The 17,492-nt window shown below is 31.9% G+C and overlaps 1 protein-coding gene across 1 annotated transcript; it reads left to right on the forward strand.

Annotated features, from left to right (window-relative positions):
- Window positions 1-12,790: 12,790 nt before the first annotated feature.
- Window positions 12,791-16,032, forward strand: LOC127807794 (flavonol synthase/flavanone 3-hydroxylase-like). Its single transcript, XM_052345906.1, has 3 exons — window positions 12,791-13,358; window positions 14,742-15,069; window positions 15,607-16,032. Exons 1-3 carry the CDS (start codon window positions 12,883-12,885, stop codon window positions 15,817-15,819), a joined length of 1,017 nt encoding a protein of 338 aa, XP_052201866.1. The 5' UTR covers window positions 12,791-12,882; the 3' UTR covers window positions 15,820-16,032.
- Window positions 16,033-17,492: the final 1,460 nt, after the last annotated feature.

Below are 17,492 nucleotides of genomic sequence, written 5' to 3' on the forward strand. Positions count from 1 at the left end.
GTAGTTGTTGGTGATTTAGAGAAATGAAGAAGGTAGAAAAAAAAGGATATGGAGAAAGAAAAAAAAAGAATAGAAAATCAAAGAAAAAGATGAAAGTTCGATTGAGGAAAATAGTTGGAAAAATAAGAATTGGTCAATGGCAAAAGTATTGTGAGAGAAGGTGCGATAAGTGCATGCTCGTGAGAAAGGTTAAGGGCATGGGCTGCACATAGAGACGAATGCATGAGTTATACTTACTTGTAAGAGAAAGAAATAAAAAAAATATAGAAGAAAAATACAAATAATAGGAAAAATATAGAAAATATTTGAAAAAAATCAAGTGTACAAGAAGCATTTTTTAGGCTTGGGAAAATAATTATGGACATATCATGGTGACAAAAAAAATAAAAAGTTAGAAGCCAATATGAACGTAAAGGTTTTGTCGATTTTTCTCCCCAAAACAATCATTATATAAGAAATGAGTATTTTTATTTTCATAATTGACATGAAACATATGATTTTATAACATTATATTGAACAATATGTGAAAAATAATTGTACACGTGTCCGTTACTATTTTGGAAAACATATTAATATATAATTTGTGGTATTTCTTATACATATTAAATTATTGAGAATATTTATTCATATCATGAATCTATGCAACAATATTTTTGGGACATATAGTTCACTTTTCAAATTTATTTCCTTCTATAAATTGTGTCTAATATATATAGATGTGATAAGTGTAAACAAATTATATTCTATGATTGGCGTTGTAATTTTATTAATGTTGTGTCTTAAACAAATGCTATTTAAAGAGTTAGATAAATGTATATGTTGTTGTTAAAATATAATAATAAATTTATAAAATAAAAATATTATCGTTAAGTCGTTTGAGACTATCATTACTTGTGACTGTAAAAAAGAGAACAATTAGAGGGTAGGAAAAAGTGATCAAATAAATACTCTAATATTTAAGTCAAATACTAAAAATAATAAAATTTGAGGCAATATTTTTACACGAGTATAATATTTTTACACGAGTATCAGAGACGTACATTTGATAGAATGACGATCTGTTTATTTATAGCGAATAATGGGGTAATCCTAAACCTCTTTGATTTAGAATTTTTATAGATGATATTTATCTTAATATTTTAATATTTTATCAGAATTAAGATAATATTTATCTCTTTTGTACTAAGATTTTATTAGGATTTCTAAAAGATAATATCTATCTTTTTTATGGGACCCTCAAAGAGATTTGTAAATGTCGAAATTATTCAATTTACGTGTTGCATGAGACCCTCACATACGAGAAAAATTTCTCTGGGACGGGAACCGTCATTGCTATGGGTTTTTTCACTTACCTAATTTTTTGGATTGGCCTAACTTTTTTATTTTTAACATCATTAATAATTAATTTTATTTTTATATAGGCACATATCAATATAAATATTAGTTGTTGGAAGTATAATATATTTCAATTTAGATTCTATTTAAACTGCGTTCTGTGCTAGATTACAACTCCTCGACTTAATTTTATTTTTATGTCAAGAAAAAAAAAGAAGAAAATTGTAAGAAAAACTTTAAAATTGAAGTATAATTATAAATAAAAAAAAAAAAGCCCAAAATCTTCGAAAGTTGTAACGTACGTACCTAGGAAATGGGACATAAGTAGCTGTTCATTTTTCCACTTTAAGCTGTGTCGTCGTTCTCTTTCCTTTACGGGAGTTTGAGTTTGATTGAGGATATAATATTCGTTCGTTCGTTCGTTCGTTCGTTGATTTGGTGCAGAGAGGTTGGCTCGATTGGGCCATTTGTTTGTTTCCATTAGGTATTAGATCATCCCCCACCTGATGTCGGTGTTTCGTTGGAAAGCTGATCATTTGGCCGTTGCATTTAGACATGGCCATGGTTCATGAATCGCCGGTTCCGGTTCAAGAAATCTTTGAACCTGAACCGAACCGCCCAAGGGCGGTTTGGGACGGTTCGGTTCCGGTTCCGGTTCCGGTTCGGTCAACGGTTTGGACCGGTTCGGTCAACGGTTTGAGCCGGTTCGGTCAACGGTTCCGGTTCCGGTTCAAACCGAATTTTTTTAATTTTTTTTAAATATTGTTGTATTCAATTTTGGTCCTTGTTCCGTTGTTCGGTTCGGTTTGGTTTCGATTTTTAATTGTTAAATGTAATTGTAAATATAAATATTCTCAACCATATTTTTAATAAAAAAACACTACTAAAAATTGAAGAAATATAAGTAATAATTTCATTAAAAATAATTAAAACAACTAAACAAGTATGTAATATAAGTAATTAATTTTTACAAATGTGAAAAATAAAAAATAAAAAATAGAATTAGACTTAATTTCATTAAAAAATAATTACAACAAAAATGTAATACAAGTAATTAATTTTTACAAATGTGAAAAAAAATAAAATATGGACTTGGATCCTACGCATCTTCATTGGAGTCGGAAGTCGCCGTTGTTGAACCATCATTAACCCATTCGTCAAATGATGATGAATGAATAAGTTCTTCTTGACGTCGCATGTTAGCTCTTTCCCAATCATCGAGGCAAACTTGAGCTTCCAATGATTCTGGAGCCAATCTTGATCTTCTTTCGTCCAAAATGTTGCCTCCACTACTGAATGTTTGTTCAACGGCTACAGTTGAAGCTGGAACTGCAAGAAGTTGACTTGCAATAATTGCAAGAGTTGGAAATGTCTCCTTGTGCCTTTTCCACCACTCCAAAATTTCAAAATTTAAACCTGTATCATCACCAAACTCAAAAACTGTGGTTAGATAAGTTTCGAGCTCCGAATGTGAGCTCGATCTAGGTTTTTTCCTCATTTGATCTAAAAATTTATGACCCCATTTCATTGGTTGGGAGGAAGAGGAATGCGGAGCCATGGATGGAAATGATTCTTCACTACTAGGAGCAATAACATATGCTTCATATAATTGATTGCATAAAGTTCTAACCTTAGAAATTATAATATTCACATCAATTTCTTCATTATTTTCTAATCCTACAACGAATAATAGTTAGACAAACACTCAATTAAACCATCAAATTTACACCTAGGATCAAATACCATAGTAACAAGAAAAATTTCAGGAATAAATTGATAATAACGTAACCATTTTTCTCTCATTTCTAAAACAGCATGACAAATTTCTTCAACATTAATTCCTTCCATTAATACACCGGCCACATTCATTGCTTCTATTAAAAATTGATGTGAAGTTGGTTTATAAACACTACTAAGTGTATGAGTAGCATCATTAAAAATTCGTAAAATATTCAAAATTGAACTACAAACATTCCACATAGTTGGAAAAATAGGATATTGTGGAATATAATTTGCTGCAAAAGAACACAATAAATCTTTATATTCAAAAGATTAATTAAGTAATTTAAAAGTTGAGTTCCAACGAGTAGGGACATCTTTTGAAAAACGTTTTGGGGTTTGACCATTGGAGGTGCAAAAATGTGCCCATGCTTTTGCAGTTCGAGGGTGTACCCAAATATAAGAAATAACATTTCTAATTGGATCTAAATAAGAATTAAGTGACTTAATACCATCTTGAACACATAAATTTAAAACATGACATGCACATCTAACATGAAAAAATCTTCCACCAAAATTTGGTTGGCAAATTCTTTTCAATTCATTAATAGAAGCAGTATTAGCCGATGCATTATCAAAAGAAATTGAAAAAATTCTATTAACTAATCTATATTCTTGTAAAATTTGTTGAATTAATCTACAAATATTTTCAGCATTATGACTTTCATCAAAACATCGATACGCAAGAATTCTTTTTGTAAAACATAATTTTCATCAACCCAATGACAAGTAATACCCATATATGAATGAGTTTGCCAATGATCACTCCAAATATCACTACAAATAGAAACATTAATATTATTGTTTTGAAAATATGTTATCAATTCAATTTTTGAGTTTTTAAACAATTTTAACAAATTCCTTTTCAAAGTATTTCTAGGAATTGATTTAAAACTAGGATTAACAAAGTTTTGACAAAATCGAGTAAAACCTAATTTTTCACCAAAACTAAAAGATAAATGATCAATTGCTACCATTTCAGCTAAACCAGACCTACAATTAGCTTCATTATAATGAAATAATTGAGGAGAGTTTGAAGAGGTAGCAAACCCGGATATTTGTGTTTGATCGCGGCTCAATCCAACCTTGAGCGGGTGCTTTGTTTGCAAATGTCGGGCGAAAGTACCATATCCACCTCCTTGCTTGAATTTGTATACTTGATTACAATAATTACAAGATATATCAAATTTACTATCTCCTTTTGGTGTTTTCTTGAAATGAATATTAAAAATATCAGAAGTAGAAATTTTTCCACCTCCCTTTTGTTGAGTTTCACTCTCTTGTGTTTGAAAATTTTGAGCTTCAAACTCAACATTTTCAACATTTCTACCTTCACTTGCCATTTTTTTGAAAAAAGTATGATAATAAAAAAATATAATAATGATAAAATAATATAGTAACAAGTAATAAATAATTAACAATATAATTGAATAAATTGATAAATAACAAAATGAGAAGATTGAAGAAATTGAAATTAAAATATTAAATGAGAGACAAAATTGAGAGAATAATAGCTTGAGACTTGAGAGAGAGAGAGAGAGAGAGAGAGAGAAAGTGTGAAAAATGAGTGGGGGAGGGAGGGGTATATATAGATAGGAATTATAAAATTTAAAAAAAAAAAAAAAGTTGGGGGTGTCCCAACGGTCCAAATTGGACCGTTGGGGGAGGGGGGGTGTCCAACGGTCCAAATTGGACCGTTGGGGGAGGGGGGGTTGCACGGCCGCACGCGCACGGGGGGGGTTGGGGGGTGTCCAACGGTCCAAATTGGACCGTTGGGGGAGGGGGGTGTGCACGGCCGCACGCGCACGGGGGGGGGGGGGGGGGGGCCGGTTCCGGTTCTCCGGAACCGGACCGAATTTCGCCGGTTCGGTCCGGTTCCGGTTCGGCCGGTTCCGGGTCCGGTTCCGGTTCGAAACGCCGGTCCGATTCAATTTTGGCCATGTCTAGTTGCATTCATCTGTCCCAAAAAATAAATAATTATAAATTTTATCTATGCCCAACGCAATCAACAGATCAAATTCATAATTTGATAATTTCTCGAATCATAATCAAATCGCCATATGTTTTAAATTACTTATATTTTAACTTAGGTCTTGATGAGGGGATATTTTACTAAGGACAAAATTATTATACCACCCTCTGAGACTACTAACCGATGCCGCCATGTGGCACTCTCAGGAAACGTCACGTGTCATCTAGATCTTCAGCCCACGTTCAATTTTGAACGAGGCTGACTCGGTCAATCGAGATTATCTCCAACGTCTGATTCAGAGGTTATCTTATCTTTTCAGAATATGCTCTACGCCATCTTTAAATAGCGGTCAACTTCTACAGGTATAGATTATCTGACTACTGTGTGACTTTCCATTTTGAGTATTTTTCTTCTACTGACTTGAGCGTCGGAGTTCTCCCGAGAGATTAAAGGCCCCGCCCTTGCAGGTACTTGTTTCGAGACAGATCTCGGTGATTGGTCCAATATCATCAGGTCTTATTCTCTTTATTAATTTCAGGTCATTTTTAATTTTCAGTTTGTTAAAACAGTGAAAACGTATTTATTTTTATATTTTAAAAAATAAAAAAAATATAAAGAAAACTCAAAAAAAAAATCATTTTTATTATTTTCATCACAAACACACCCAAAATTTTTAAAACGTTAAAATATTACAGACAAGAAGAATACGTTTTCAACAATTTCAAAACAGATACTCAAAATACAAAACTTAATATAAATTCAAAATTTAAAACTAAAAATTAAAATACAAATAGCACATCCGCTCAATAGTTTGGATGAAATAAATTGTTTCATTGGTTTGAAGAAACATAATATAATAGGAATTGATGTGCATGTATTTCATAGAAAAACTTAGAGATGCATGATAATTAATCCTCAATATATATAAAAATAATTAAAATTACTTAATCATGTATAATAATAAGTATCTTAATTTATAAAGACTTTTCAACTTTCAAAAGTATTGCGATTTATTTATAATAGTTAATATTCATAAAGAATCAAGTATATATATGATCTTATATCGTGAATTTATTACTTGAAATTCATAACTTTATGATTGAATAGAAAATCTAAATTTAAAAGACTTTATTTTAGTGGGGTGCTTGATCGGTTTTGCTATTTATTTGAGACGCAAACATTTGGACGTTTGCAATATGCAATGATTTCTTGCAACCTTCTCAATTTGAAATTTCAATTTGATTCCCCCATTTCAATTTTTTTATCATATTCCCTAACATGTCATCAAATTCAAATGGAGGTTGAATTACGAGAGCTTAAAAAATACTTGAAAATTTTATTGGATATTATGAAAGTAAAATTTTTAAATTTCAAAGTGATTAGAATCACTGCAAAAGCCATTAACTTGATGTCATGATTCCCTACCATATTCTCTGTCATCAAATTCAAGTGAGGGTTGAATCATGAGAGCCTAAAAAATGCTTGAAAATCTTATTAGATACTATGAAAATTCAAAGTGATCATAATTTTGTCAAGCTGTGCCACAAGCCACAAAGCACTGGCCTACATTTTTTTGGCTGAGCCAGGCTGGGCTGGTCGGCTGGACTCATGGGTCGCCTAGCACATTTGCCAACTCTAGTTTTACCATAACTTTGGCAAGTGATTTTGACAATAGCAAGTAATGTTGGAGGTGGACAAATCCAATTTACTGGCTATCATTTGGCTTGGCGAGCGATTTAGGAAGCTTGCTGGAGTCAGCTTAAATAAAAATATATGAATACCATTAAGGCTATTTGAAACATCATGTCTCAATAAGTTTGGACAATGTTTAACTTATAAAGAGAAATGGAGATCGACACTTTGCTAGAATATCATTATCTAAAGGAAATAGGTCATTTTAGTTGGACGCTATCTTCGTAACTTGGAGGTCCAAATTAAACTGAAATCCCAATCCAAGAAGAGATTATAGGCAGTGAGTACATTACGTTAATTCTTCGCTAAACAAACAAACATGTTTAAGTTGTCAATTAATTTACTTTTCCAACTCATCTCTCTCTTACACTCTCTATTATATTATAAACAAATCACTCTCTATTTTTAGTTTACCTACAAAATTATGCGTGTTTCAACCTACACTCTATATTATCCTCTCTATTTCACTTCTTATTTTATTTATTTATTTTCATAAATTTTAATTTTATTTATTTTACTTTATCTATAATTTTCACACATACACAAAATTAATAATTAAATACACAAAATAATCAAATATACACATATACAAAATCAATAATTAAATACACAAATCAATAACTAAATACATAAAAAATTCCCCAAACAATTCCACAAAAATTCCCTAAAAAGAAGCTCCTCGTTCAGCTCAGTCTTTCTTGATTTGCTCCTTGTTTAGCTTGGAGAAGACGAGGTTCTGTTTGTTGCCGATACCAAATCCGATTGTCATTCTACTGGTCACCGTTGCCACCGTTGAATCTGGTGTCTGTAACTGGTCTTCGCCTACAACTCAACTTTGTTGCCGTTACTGTTCGTCGCTAATCGTCAACGACTATATTCCAAATCTATGAGAGAGATTCGTCGAGACAAGAAACATAAGAAGCGATTTGAAACTCAATAATTGTAACAAGCAATTTGAAATTCAACAAAAATTTGGCAAGGGATAAGACAGATAGAGAGCCCTGTTAAAATGGATTTTCAGCAATTACTTCAAGTACTTTCCTTTCGGGTTGAAAATGGCCTTACTATCACAAAAAATAAATACCCCAAGATCGTACAATGATGCTCTTTCATTATATATATGGTCCCAACTCAACCTGTAACGAAATCAATTGACAAAAGAAAGTATTAGAGAATTCAATTTTACACGCTGAATCAAAGGAATTAAAGTGGTCACAGTTGGCATTTAATATTTATATATAGAAACCTTAGAGATTTTTAAATAACCTCATCCTTGAACATAACAAATAAATCATTTTTTAATGAATAAACTACATTCTTATAGTTGGCATTTAATATTTTAAAATTATTATTATATAATTTAATCAATTATATTTATAATTTTTTTATTATTTCAATTATACTCTTAAATTATATAATTTTGAATCAATTACACATCTCAAAAAATTTATTAAGTACAATGAATTAAATATAATTTATGGGTATAATTAAAATAATAAAAAAATTAAAGGTATAATTTACTTAAAATAGATAATTTATGGATATACTTTAGATAATAAAAAATTAGAGTGTGTGAAAGTCGGAGAGGAGATAAAATATGTATTTTGCCGTGGCTTCTCCGTAGCCATCGAAAAGAGAGAGAAAGGGAGAAGGGGAAGAAGTCGAAGTAAACGAATCGCCGTTGCTTCATCTCCGACGCCGTTCATATTCTTCTTAGATTCATTGTTGCTATTGTTTATTCTTCATCTTTCACGTCAATTTGGTTTTATTCGCAATAGAGAGTTGCAGACCAGGAGTCTTCGACTACTTGCGGCGGTAAACAAATCTGGGTCGCCGACGAGTTATATAGTGAATCGTGGCTAGGGTTTTGCCACCGGAGAAGAGGACGAAGAAGTGATGGCGAAGGTAGTAGTATTGAACAACCAGATGTGGCAGCTATTGGTTGGTGGGCAGGTCGGGTCAGAGGTTTCCAAAACCTGCCAGCGGTCAGGACCTATCAATCCACGACAAAAATCGAGTACCCAGATTCAGTTCAAAGTGAATATAATTATTATTATTATTATTATATACATTATAATGTGACAGTAAATGAAAAAAATACAGACTCTATTTGCCTAAAAACACATTTATGTCCCTGCACTTATTCCATAACCACTTATATTTCTTAACTTATTGTACCCCTCAAATTATAACAAAGGCCTATTATACTCTTCAAATTAAAATTTTTAACCCTATCTTATTGTCTAGCTAACACCACACATAAAATAAAGCACGATTAAAAAGAATGAGCCATGAAATAGGTCTTTCCTCTCTTTATACCCATCTCAAGCTTTTTCATTGTTGTCGACACTCCATCTCCTCCATGGAAGTTGTCGACCATTGCCTCCATCCCTATCCTTATCGGTCATCACTTCTAAATCCATCCCCAATGGCTATTGCCTCCTGCCTCTATCGTTGCCTTCTCCATCAGCTTTTCCATTAGTTGTGCCATCATCCGTCTCCTGCATTGTCCAACACTTATGCCTTTATTATCGGGGTCCCCATCCCCCATCACTTTAGGTGTGTATGTGTTTATATATATATAACAGTAATATATATTATATTAATATATTTTTTTAATAAATATATATAATTTATTAATATCTAATAATAAAATTTTATCATATGGACATCAATATATATTGTATTAATATAAAATTTTGATAAATAATTATTTATAATTTATTAACATTTAATGATAAAATTTTATTAATTGAACATCAACATACGTGTGTATGTATATATATATATATATATATATATGGTATTAATACAGAAAACTCGACGACGTGAGCACTAGTAAGAATGAAAGCCTAAGAGACAGAGAAAAAAAAAAAAAAGAGAACAACTTCAGCCCTTTCACATTAAGATTTTAGGGATAATAGAACAACACGTATATGTCATGTGTAATATTTTGAAATAAAAAATATAATAAGTCCTTGTTACAACTTGAAGACACACACAATAAACTCCCCTCAAATAGGGTAAGTTAGTTTTTGGCCAACTCTCTTTAGGCTGGGGGTGCATGAAATATGAATCAGGATGCGTATAAGAAAGGCAAAAGATCAGTGCCAGATATGCACTTTTCTGGTTTCTGGTATCTTCCAGACGTTGAGAGTGACAACTAAAGCCTGTGAATTGTAACACCTACATGTACATCCCCCCACCATGCCCTCCTTGTGGTCTGCAGCCTGCCATCATCGTCTCCTGTGCACCACTTCATTTGCTCCATCTATATCAGAACACGACTACAACAACAAAATCATAATAAATTATTGAATTTGTAGAAATATCAAATAAATTATTTTATTTTAAAATTTGGGGCTTAATTGGCTGGGTATCTTTTAAAAAATACAAATTATTATTTTATAGGAGCTTTCAAATTTAGGCATGTATGACTATGTGAAATTATTTTAATTGGAAGATATTATATAAAAAAATTATAATAATGATTAATGTGACCTCAAAATTGTAATAAGACACTTTAAAATTTTTAATAATTAAAATGTTTGAACGTGTATTTAAATAATTTTCTTTTAAAACTCATGAAATCTCGTTAAAGTTTATAATTTGAGATATTATCACAAAAAATTCTCTTTTTGACACGAAAAATGTGGCAACCGATAATGCTCCAAAACCAATACACTAAATCCAAACCAAAAAAAAAAAACTCGCAATCACAAGAACTCAAAATCAAGAACAACTTTAGTCAAAATACCCCCAAAATATCAAAGGGAGACCATTTATCAAGCAAACCTCTTCTTTAAATTGCCAAAGCATGATAGAGAGAAGCCAAAAATATCAGGGACTGCATTGGTAGGTAAGTGATCATTGGCTTCCATCGTAGTCAATAATTTTCTGGATGCGGCTAAAATCCACAAAATCTCTTCAAAATTAATAATTTGCAACACTTTTAACACTTTATATTATTATTATTATTATAATTAATCATCGTGGTTGTCATGATCATCAGTTTATATTTTACAATAATCTTATAAGTTACGACCTTACGGGTAATGTTAATTATTAATTTTAGGATAATAATTTAAATAAAAATATTTTATTTTTTAATAACGTGCATCTGTATTATTTTTTTAATATTTAAATAATTTTTACTAATTAATTAAATAATTTAAAATACAATATATTTATTATTATTAATCTTAAATTCATTTATTTATTATTATTTAAATAATTTTTATTATAATTTAACTTTTTGCTAAAAAAAAATTTGCTTTCCTTATGTAATTTTAGAAACTTTTTACGGTCATTTTATAATATTAAAAGACTATTAGAAGTGTGTTTTAGATTTTGAAATGTGTTTTATGTCTTTTTTTGTGACTACGTTATAAACGGAAGCAATTTCATCTTTAATTGAAAAATTTTAGCCCTAATTTATTATTTCTTCTTCATTTTATAAAAAATTAAAAGCTCCTAAATTCTTTATATCATTATATTGTCTTTCTAACTTCTTGATCTTGTTTTGGTTCGAATATTAATTTGCCTATCATCATCCTTCCACCACCTGAGTCTTGTTGTGGTTCCACCGTTCAATCATTCCATCCATCTTCGACCAACAATTGTAGCTCCAAACTTTTTGACTAAAGATTATTTATTTTCTTATTTATATATATATATATATATTCGTTCACGACCATAAATGTATTGTGTTTGCATGTATGTTTTTGTGAACCTTTCACATGTAGGCCATGAATGTATTTTATTAAAGAATTTTAATAAATTATATTATATTTGATTATTTTTTTAATTTATTATTTATTTTTTGTTATTAAATTATAATTCATAGATAACAAAATTTATATGTATACTTGATAGAACAATTATTTTTTATAATTTACATATAAAAAATTATATTTACAAAAATACTTCTAAATTTTTTATTTACACATTTTAGTATTTTATTTTTAAAAAAATATGACGCAAATAAAACAAAGGCGAAGGGCTGTAGCGTGAAGGACGGCAGGGTTGGGCCATGACGTGAAGGCGACGGGGGCGTTGTTGGGGGCTATCCGGTGATCCGCACTGCGCCACGTCTCCTCCATCTGAATCTCCCAGTCCCCACTTCCCCATCCTGCTTCCACCAACACCCCTACTCCTCCCCCCCAATTTATTGTCGTCAATTATGATTTGTCAAATTCCGCCGCCCAATAATAAAATTATTATTATTATTATTACTCACGTTCTCAATTTTTTAAAAATTCCTTTAATATATAATAAAGATAAAAAAAAATAAAAATATTGTTATTACTCACCCCTCAATTAAACTTAAAATCTTATAAACTTATAAAACTTGGACAATTAGATATATATTATGAGATTATTTAAAGTATAATTATCGTAACGTTGACTTAGTTAGTGTTAGGGATCTAATCTAAGTACTAAATCTTCAATGGTATAATGATAAATTACATATATATATATAATTATATAAACTTTAGAATCCCAATAAAAAGCCAATTATTTAATGAAGTTGGATTGATTTTCTTGATTTCAAATTAGATCATAATTAATTAATTTTAATTATGATCAAGCTTGTATAAAATCCAAATCGACTGATCTAGCATGACAATTTTATTTATAAAATTTGAATCACCATAAAGTGGTGGCCTAGAAATAGACAAGTTAGATTAATGAGCGATTGAGAGTAGCTAATTGCATAATAATCAAAATTATATGTCGTACCTAATCTTACAAATACAAGTTTAATTAACAAAATTAATGGGTATAAGACTGAGTTAGCCTTACCCATGATTTTCAAATCAAGTAATTAAGGGATAGTAATAATACGGTTAGGTAGGCTACTTTTACTTTAAGGTGTAACAAAACCTTAATATTTGAGCAATATCGATCTACGTACCAAAAATAATATATATATATATATATTTGAACGTTAAAAGAAAAACAACGTTAATAAATTTCTTCTATAAAAGGGGACTAGGGGTTATCAAAGTAGCGGCCAGGCCAGGAAGAGATATATATATATATATATATTTAGAGAGAGAGAGAGAGAGAGAGAGAGAGAGAAAGAGAGAGATTACAGAAGAATGGTGGTGGAGAGAGTGCAAGACCTAGCTTCTAGCTTGTCCAGATGCCTGGACAACATTCCGGCGGAGTTCATAAGATCGGAGAACGAGCAGCCTGCAGTCACCACCTTCCACGGCAAGGTCCTGGAAGTTCCCGTGATCGACCTTGGCTGCGGCGAGGAGGAGGAGGAGGAGGTGGTGAGGCTGGTGGCGGAGGCCGGCCGGGAGTGGGGCATATTCCAAGTGGTGAACCACGGGATACCGAACGAAGTCATTTCAAATTTGCAGAGAGCCGGGAGGCAGTTCTTCGAGCTGCCGGCGGAGGAGAAGGAGCTCTACGCCAAGCCCGCCAATTCGAAGAGCGTCGAAGGCTACGGAACGAAGCTCCAGAAGGAAGTGGATGGCAAGAAAGGCTGGGTTGATCATCTCTTTCACAGGATATGGCCTCCTTCCGCCATTAACTACCGCTTCTGGCCTAAGAACCCTCCTTCTTACAGGTAATTCTTAATTTCATCATCATCATCTTCTTCTTCTTCTTCGTCTTCTTCTTCTTCATTCATTAATTAATCTCATTTCCCTTATTAGATTCTTACGCATTGTTTAATAATGACAAATGAATTCTTTTTCTTTTTGCTAGGTGAAATAAAATATAAAATACTTCACTTTGGTTTTTAAGTCAACTAAATAGATAGATGCTCATTCAACTTTCACCGAGTTTAATTTAGTATACTATTTTATAATTATAGTTAAATCTTTTAAAAAGAAGTTAATGAGATATTGATATTTTTGTATTTTAAAACAAAATTTAGTGACTTTTTGTAATTTAATGAAAAGTTTAATAATTCTTTTATACTTTAGTGTATTTTTGTATTTTTATACAAAGTTTATAATTATTTATATTATTTAATCGTCCACATTATTAATATTTTGTTATTCTCTTTTAATAATAAGTTACTATAGTTATATAATTATAAATTAAATTAAAATTTAATTTTTTTATATTTTAATACAAAATTCACTATTTAGCTATGAATTGTTTGAATATAAAACGCTACATTTACTGTATATTTTTTTATGATTTTCATTTGGTTCGAAGTTAGGTGTTTGGTCAGACGTAAGATAGTATGAAAATGACCAAAATATTTCTGTCACAAAACCCTAAATATTCATCTGTTGATAAGCTTTTATACTTGGGGGGGCAAAATAGTCATTTTGCCCATATATTATGCCCCTTAGAAGATGAATCCCAACCCTCGGGTATTAAGTTATCTCTGTCCATGGGATTCAATTAAACCTCCATCCCATTTATTATCTCATTTGTATATATAAAAACAAACTAAATAAGGGATTATTTTTATTTCTAAATTTATCCTATCCCGCAAACAAATTGAACCCTTCATAGGATAATTAAGAGGTTATGATATTAAAAATGAAATTTTAACACGTAATTTTACTTATAAAGAATGGACAATCAAGTGGATGAATTGAATTAAATTAAATTTCTATGTATTTCAACGTGTAGCCTTAATTACCCCTTTAAACAGAAGACAGACCCTACCATATATTAATTATGAACGCATCCAACCATACCTATCCAACAACCCTAAAAAAGGGATTATGGAGCTGAAGCTAGTCTGTTGTAATTAATGAATTTTAGTATCTTGAATTTAATCAAAATATATTATTTATATATATATATATATATATAAATTCCATTCCGGTCGGATAATACACACCTCTTTAATTAGTTCTAAAGATCATTTTGAAAGGGTAGGGGTTTTGGGGGGGGGGGGGGGGGGTAATTCCTCCTAATTCCTAATTACAGTAGTGTATGGGTTGCACTTAATTATTATAAACAAACCACGAGAACGAATGTGCAGGGAGGCGAACGAGGTGTACGTGGAGAAACTGCAGGGAGTGGCCGAGAGGCTGTTCAGGTGGCTGTCGATGGGGCTGGGGTTGGAGGGGGGGAGGATGCATGCGGCGCTGGGCGGCGAGGAGTTGGAGTATATGATGAAGATCAACTACTATCCGCCGTGTCCGCGGCCGGACCTGGCGCTAGGGGTGGTGGCGCACACCGACATGTCAACCCTCACCATCCTCGTCCCCAACGAGGTTCCGGGCCTACAGGTCTTCAAAGACGAGCGTTGGTACGACGTCAAGTACATTCCCAACGCCCTCGTTGTCCACATTGGTGACCAAATTGAGGTACCACCATCTACTGTCTAATTAACAATTCCCTTTCATTTTGATTTGATATAAACGAATGATCTCATGTGATAATTGATAATTATAAAAAAAAATTGTCTTTAGTTACTAAATTTTACGATTTCGAGATCATTATATTTGTTATATTAGTATTTATTAAAATGAGTAAAATAAGTTTTTACTAAAATAAATTATTTATAAAATTTAAGTTAAGTTATCCCAAAGGAAAAGTGATAAATTTATCTTGAAAGTTTAAGATTAGAAGTCATGTGATTTTTTTTTTAGAAAATTTAACAAATATACAATGATAAATATTTTTCATATTTTACATTTTCTTATTTATATCTTGATAAATAAACGCTATTTATGTAGAATAATAATTTTTGTTATGAATTTTGGCTTAAATAATAAATACTCGTGCATGGGTAAAAGGGATAATTTGGTCTCTCTAAATGCATTTTATATTTATTACCAACTTTAGAGAAAACATCAGATATAATTTTACCCTAAAAATTTTTAATTGTATAATTTTTACAGATACTAAGCAATGGCAAGTACAACGCTGTGTTTCATAGATCGACCGTAAACAAGGAGACCACCAGAATGTCGTGGCCGGTGTTTCTGGAGCCACCGCCGGAGCTCGAAGTGGGGCCGCTGCCGGAGCTCATTTCCGACGAAAACCCGTCAAAATATAAGACGAAGAAATACAAAGATTATATGTACTGTAAGCTGAATAAACTTCCCCAGTGAAGTAATAATTATTGGAGGCAGAGGCTGTGCCGTTAATTACCGTGTGCTTCAGATTGTTGTATATTCAGGTTTTTGTTTCATTTCGTAATGCCAAATGTTTTGGAGTGAATTTTAATATCATGATGCATTGATCTTATCGAGTGATGTAAGCATTTTTGTCTTCATTGTTTAATTATAAAAATAAGGTGTAATCCATATATATTATTTTCAAATAAGGTCTAATCATCTGAAATATTTCTGATTTTTTTGTTAATTTTTAATTTAATCATGTTTTGAGAAATGATTTAATTTATATTTAATATTTTAAGATCGATTGCAATTGTATTTTATTTTAGTACGAGTCTCTATTGATGTGGTGAGATAAGTTGGCTCTGATGTGTTTTAATGTCAATTTATCGTGTCAATTCATTCAAAACTCTAAAATGGCGGTGATTGAAACCCAGAATCAACTCCTTTATTTGCAAGAAACAGTGATATTTTTGTAATGGAAAATGAATCCAAATAAACACGCCTTAAATTGCGATTTCTTTAGGTTTAGAGACAAAGGAGCTTAGGAGAAATTTCCTCCCACCTCAAGCTACCCCACACTGAAAAGGTAAGGAAGAGATTCCTCCATTGACTCAAAGCACTTGTGGTCCAAAGAAAGAAGCGACGTGACTTTAGGTGAGATCGACATTTGTGAATATTCTGCGCAATCAACACTAAAGAAAGAGAGAGAAGGTTCTTTCACTCCAAATGACATGCATAGATACTGTTCCAATTGTGTCTGAATTGGTAGGTAGGAATTTATGATATAGAATTTAAGATTTTAGGTATTCTTTAAGAATTTAATAAGTTAAGGTTTTGATTTTGCAATTTCAAAGCTATATTGTTATTATCGAAATACAACAATTGAAACTTATTTGTTTTGAGAAAATTTCGTAGAAAATCAACGCAAGATTTTCTTAGAAGAGGTCATTCGAAGGGGTCTTGAAAAAATGTGGCTCTAGAAGAGTCTTTGGTGTTTGAAGTCGTGAAAAAGTCTTCTTATTAGCAAGGCAGAAGACAGCTAGAAAGCACAGAGGGATCTTTCTTGTGAGGACCCTCTGATGCCTAAGTTAATGCCATGTTATTAAAGTAGTTATGCAAATACAATCTAATGCAAATGATGCCTTTGAAAGAATAGACTCTTTGGAAGAGATATGTGTGGAAGACTCACGGAAAGTCTTCAAATTCACTAGAAAGATCCAAAAGGTGAGGGGTCAAGGGGTATTTATACTCTTTTAAGGACTAGGACACATTACAAGCCAAGATATGTGATGCACATGCGTGAGGGCATATGACATAATCCTTTCAAATAAAGATGCCTCGCTATCCATGGGTCAGGCTTCGAGAGCCAAAGGGACCTTGGGCCAAGCCTTCAGAAAATTAGTCCCCGAAAAATCTTCAGAAGACTACCAAAACTTTCAAAAAAATTGGTCCTCGAAGAAACTTTGGAAGACTACTCAAGTTTTCGAGGAACAAGGCCTTGGAAGACCTTTCCAAGAAAAGGTAGGGTTGACTTTTAAAACTCCCTCTCGAAGGACCTATGGAGTAAATCTGGCAAAGGGTATCTTTCAATCGCTATCTACTCGTCATTTTAAAATGGGAAGGGCCTTGATATTTAATGGGTTAGGTTAATATTATATATTGAT

The sequence above is a fragment of the Diospyros lotus genome, chromosome 8, assembly GCF_014633365.1.
Source record: "Diospyros lotus cultivar Yz01 chromosome 8, ASM1463336v1, whole genome shotgun sequence".
NCBI lineage: Eukaryota > Viridiplantae > Streptophyta > Magnoliopsida > Ericales > Ebenaceae > Diospyros > Diospyros lotus.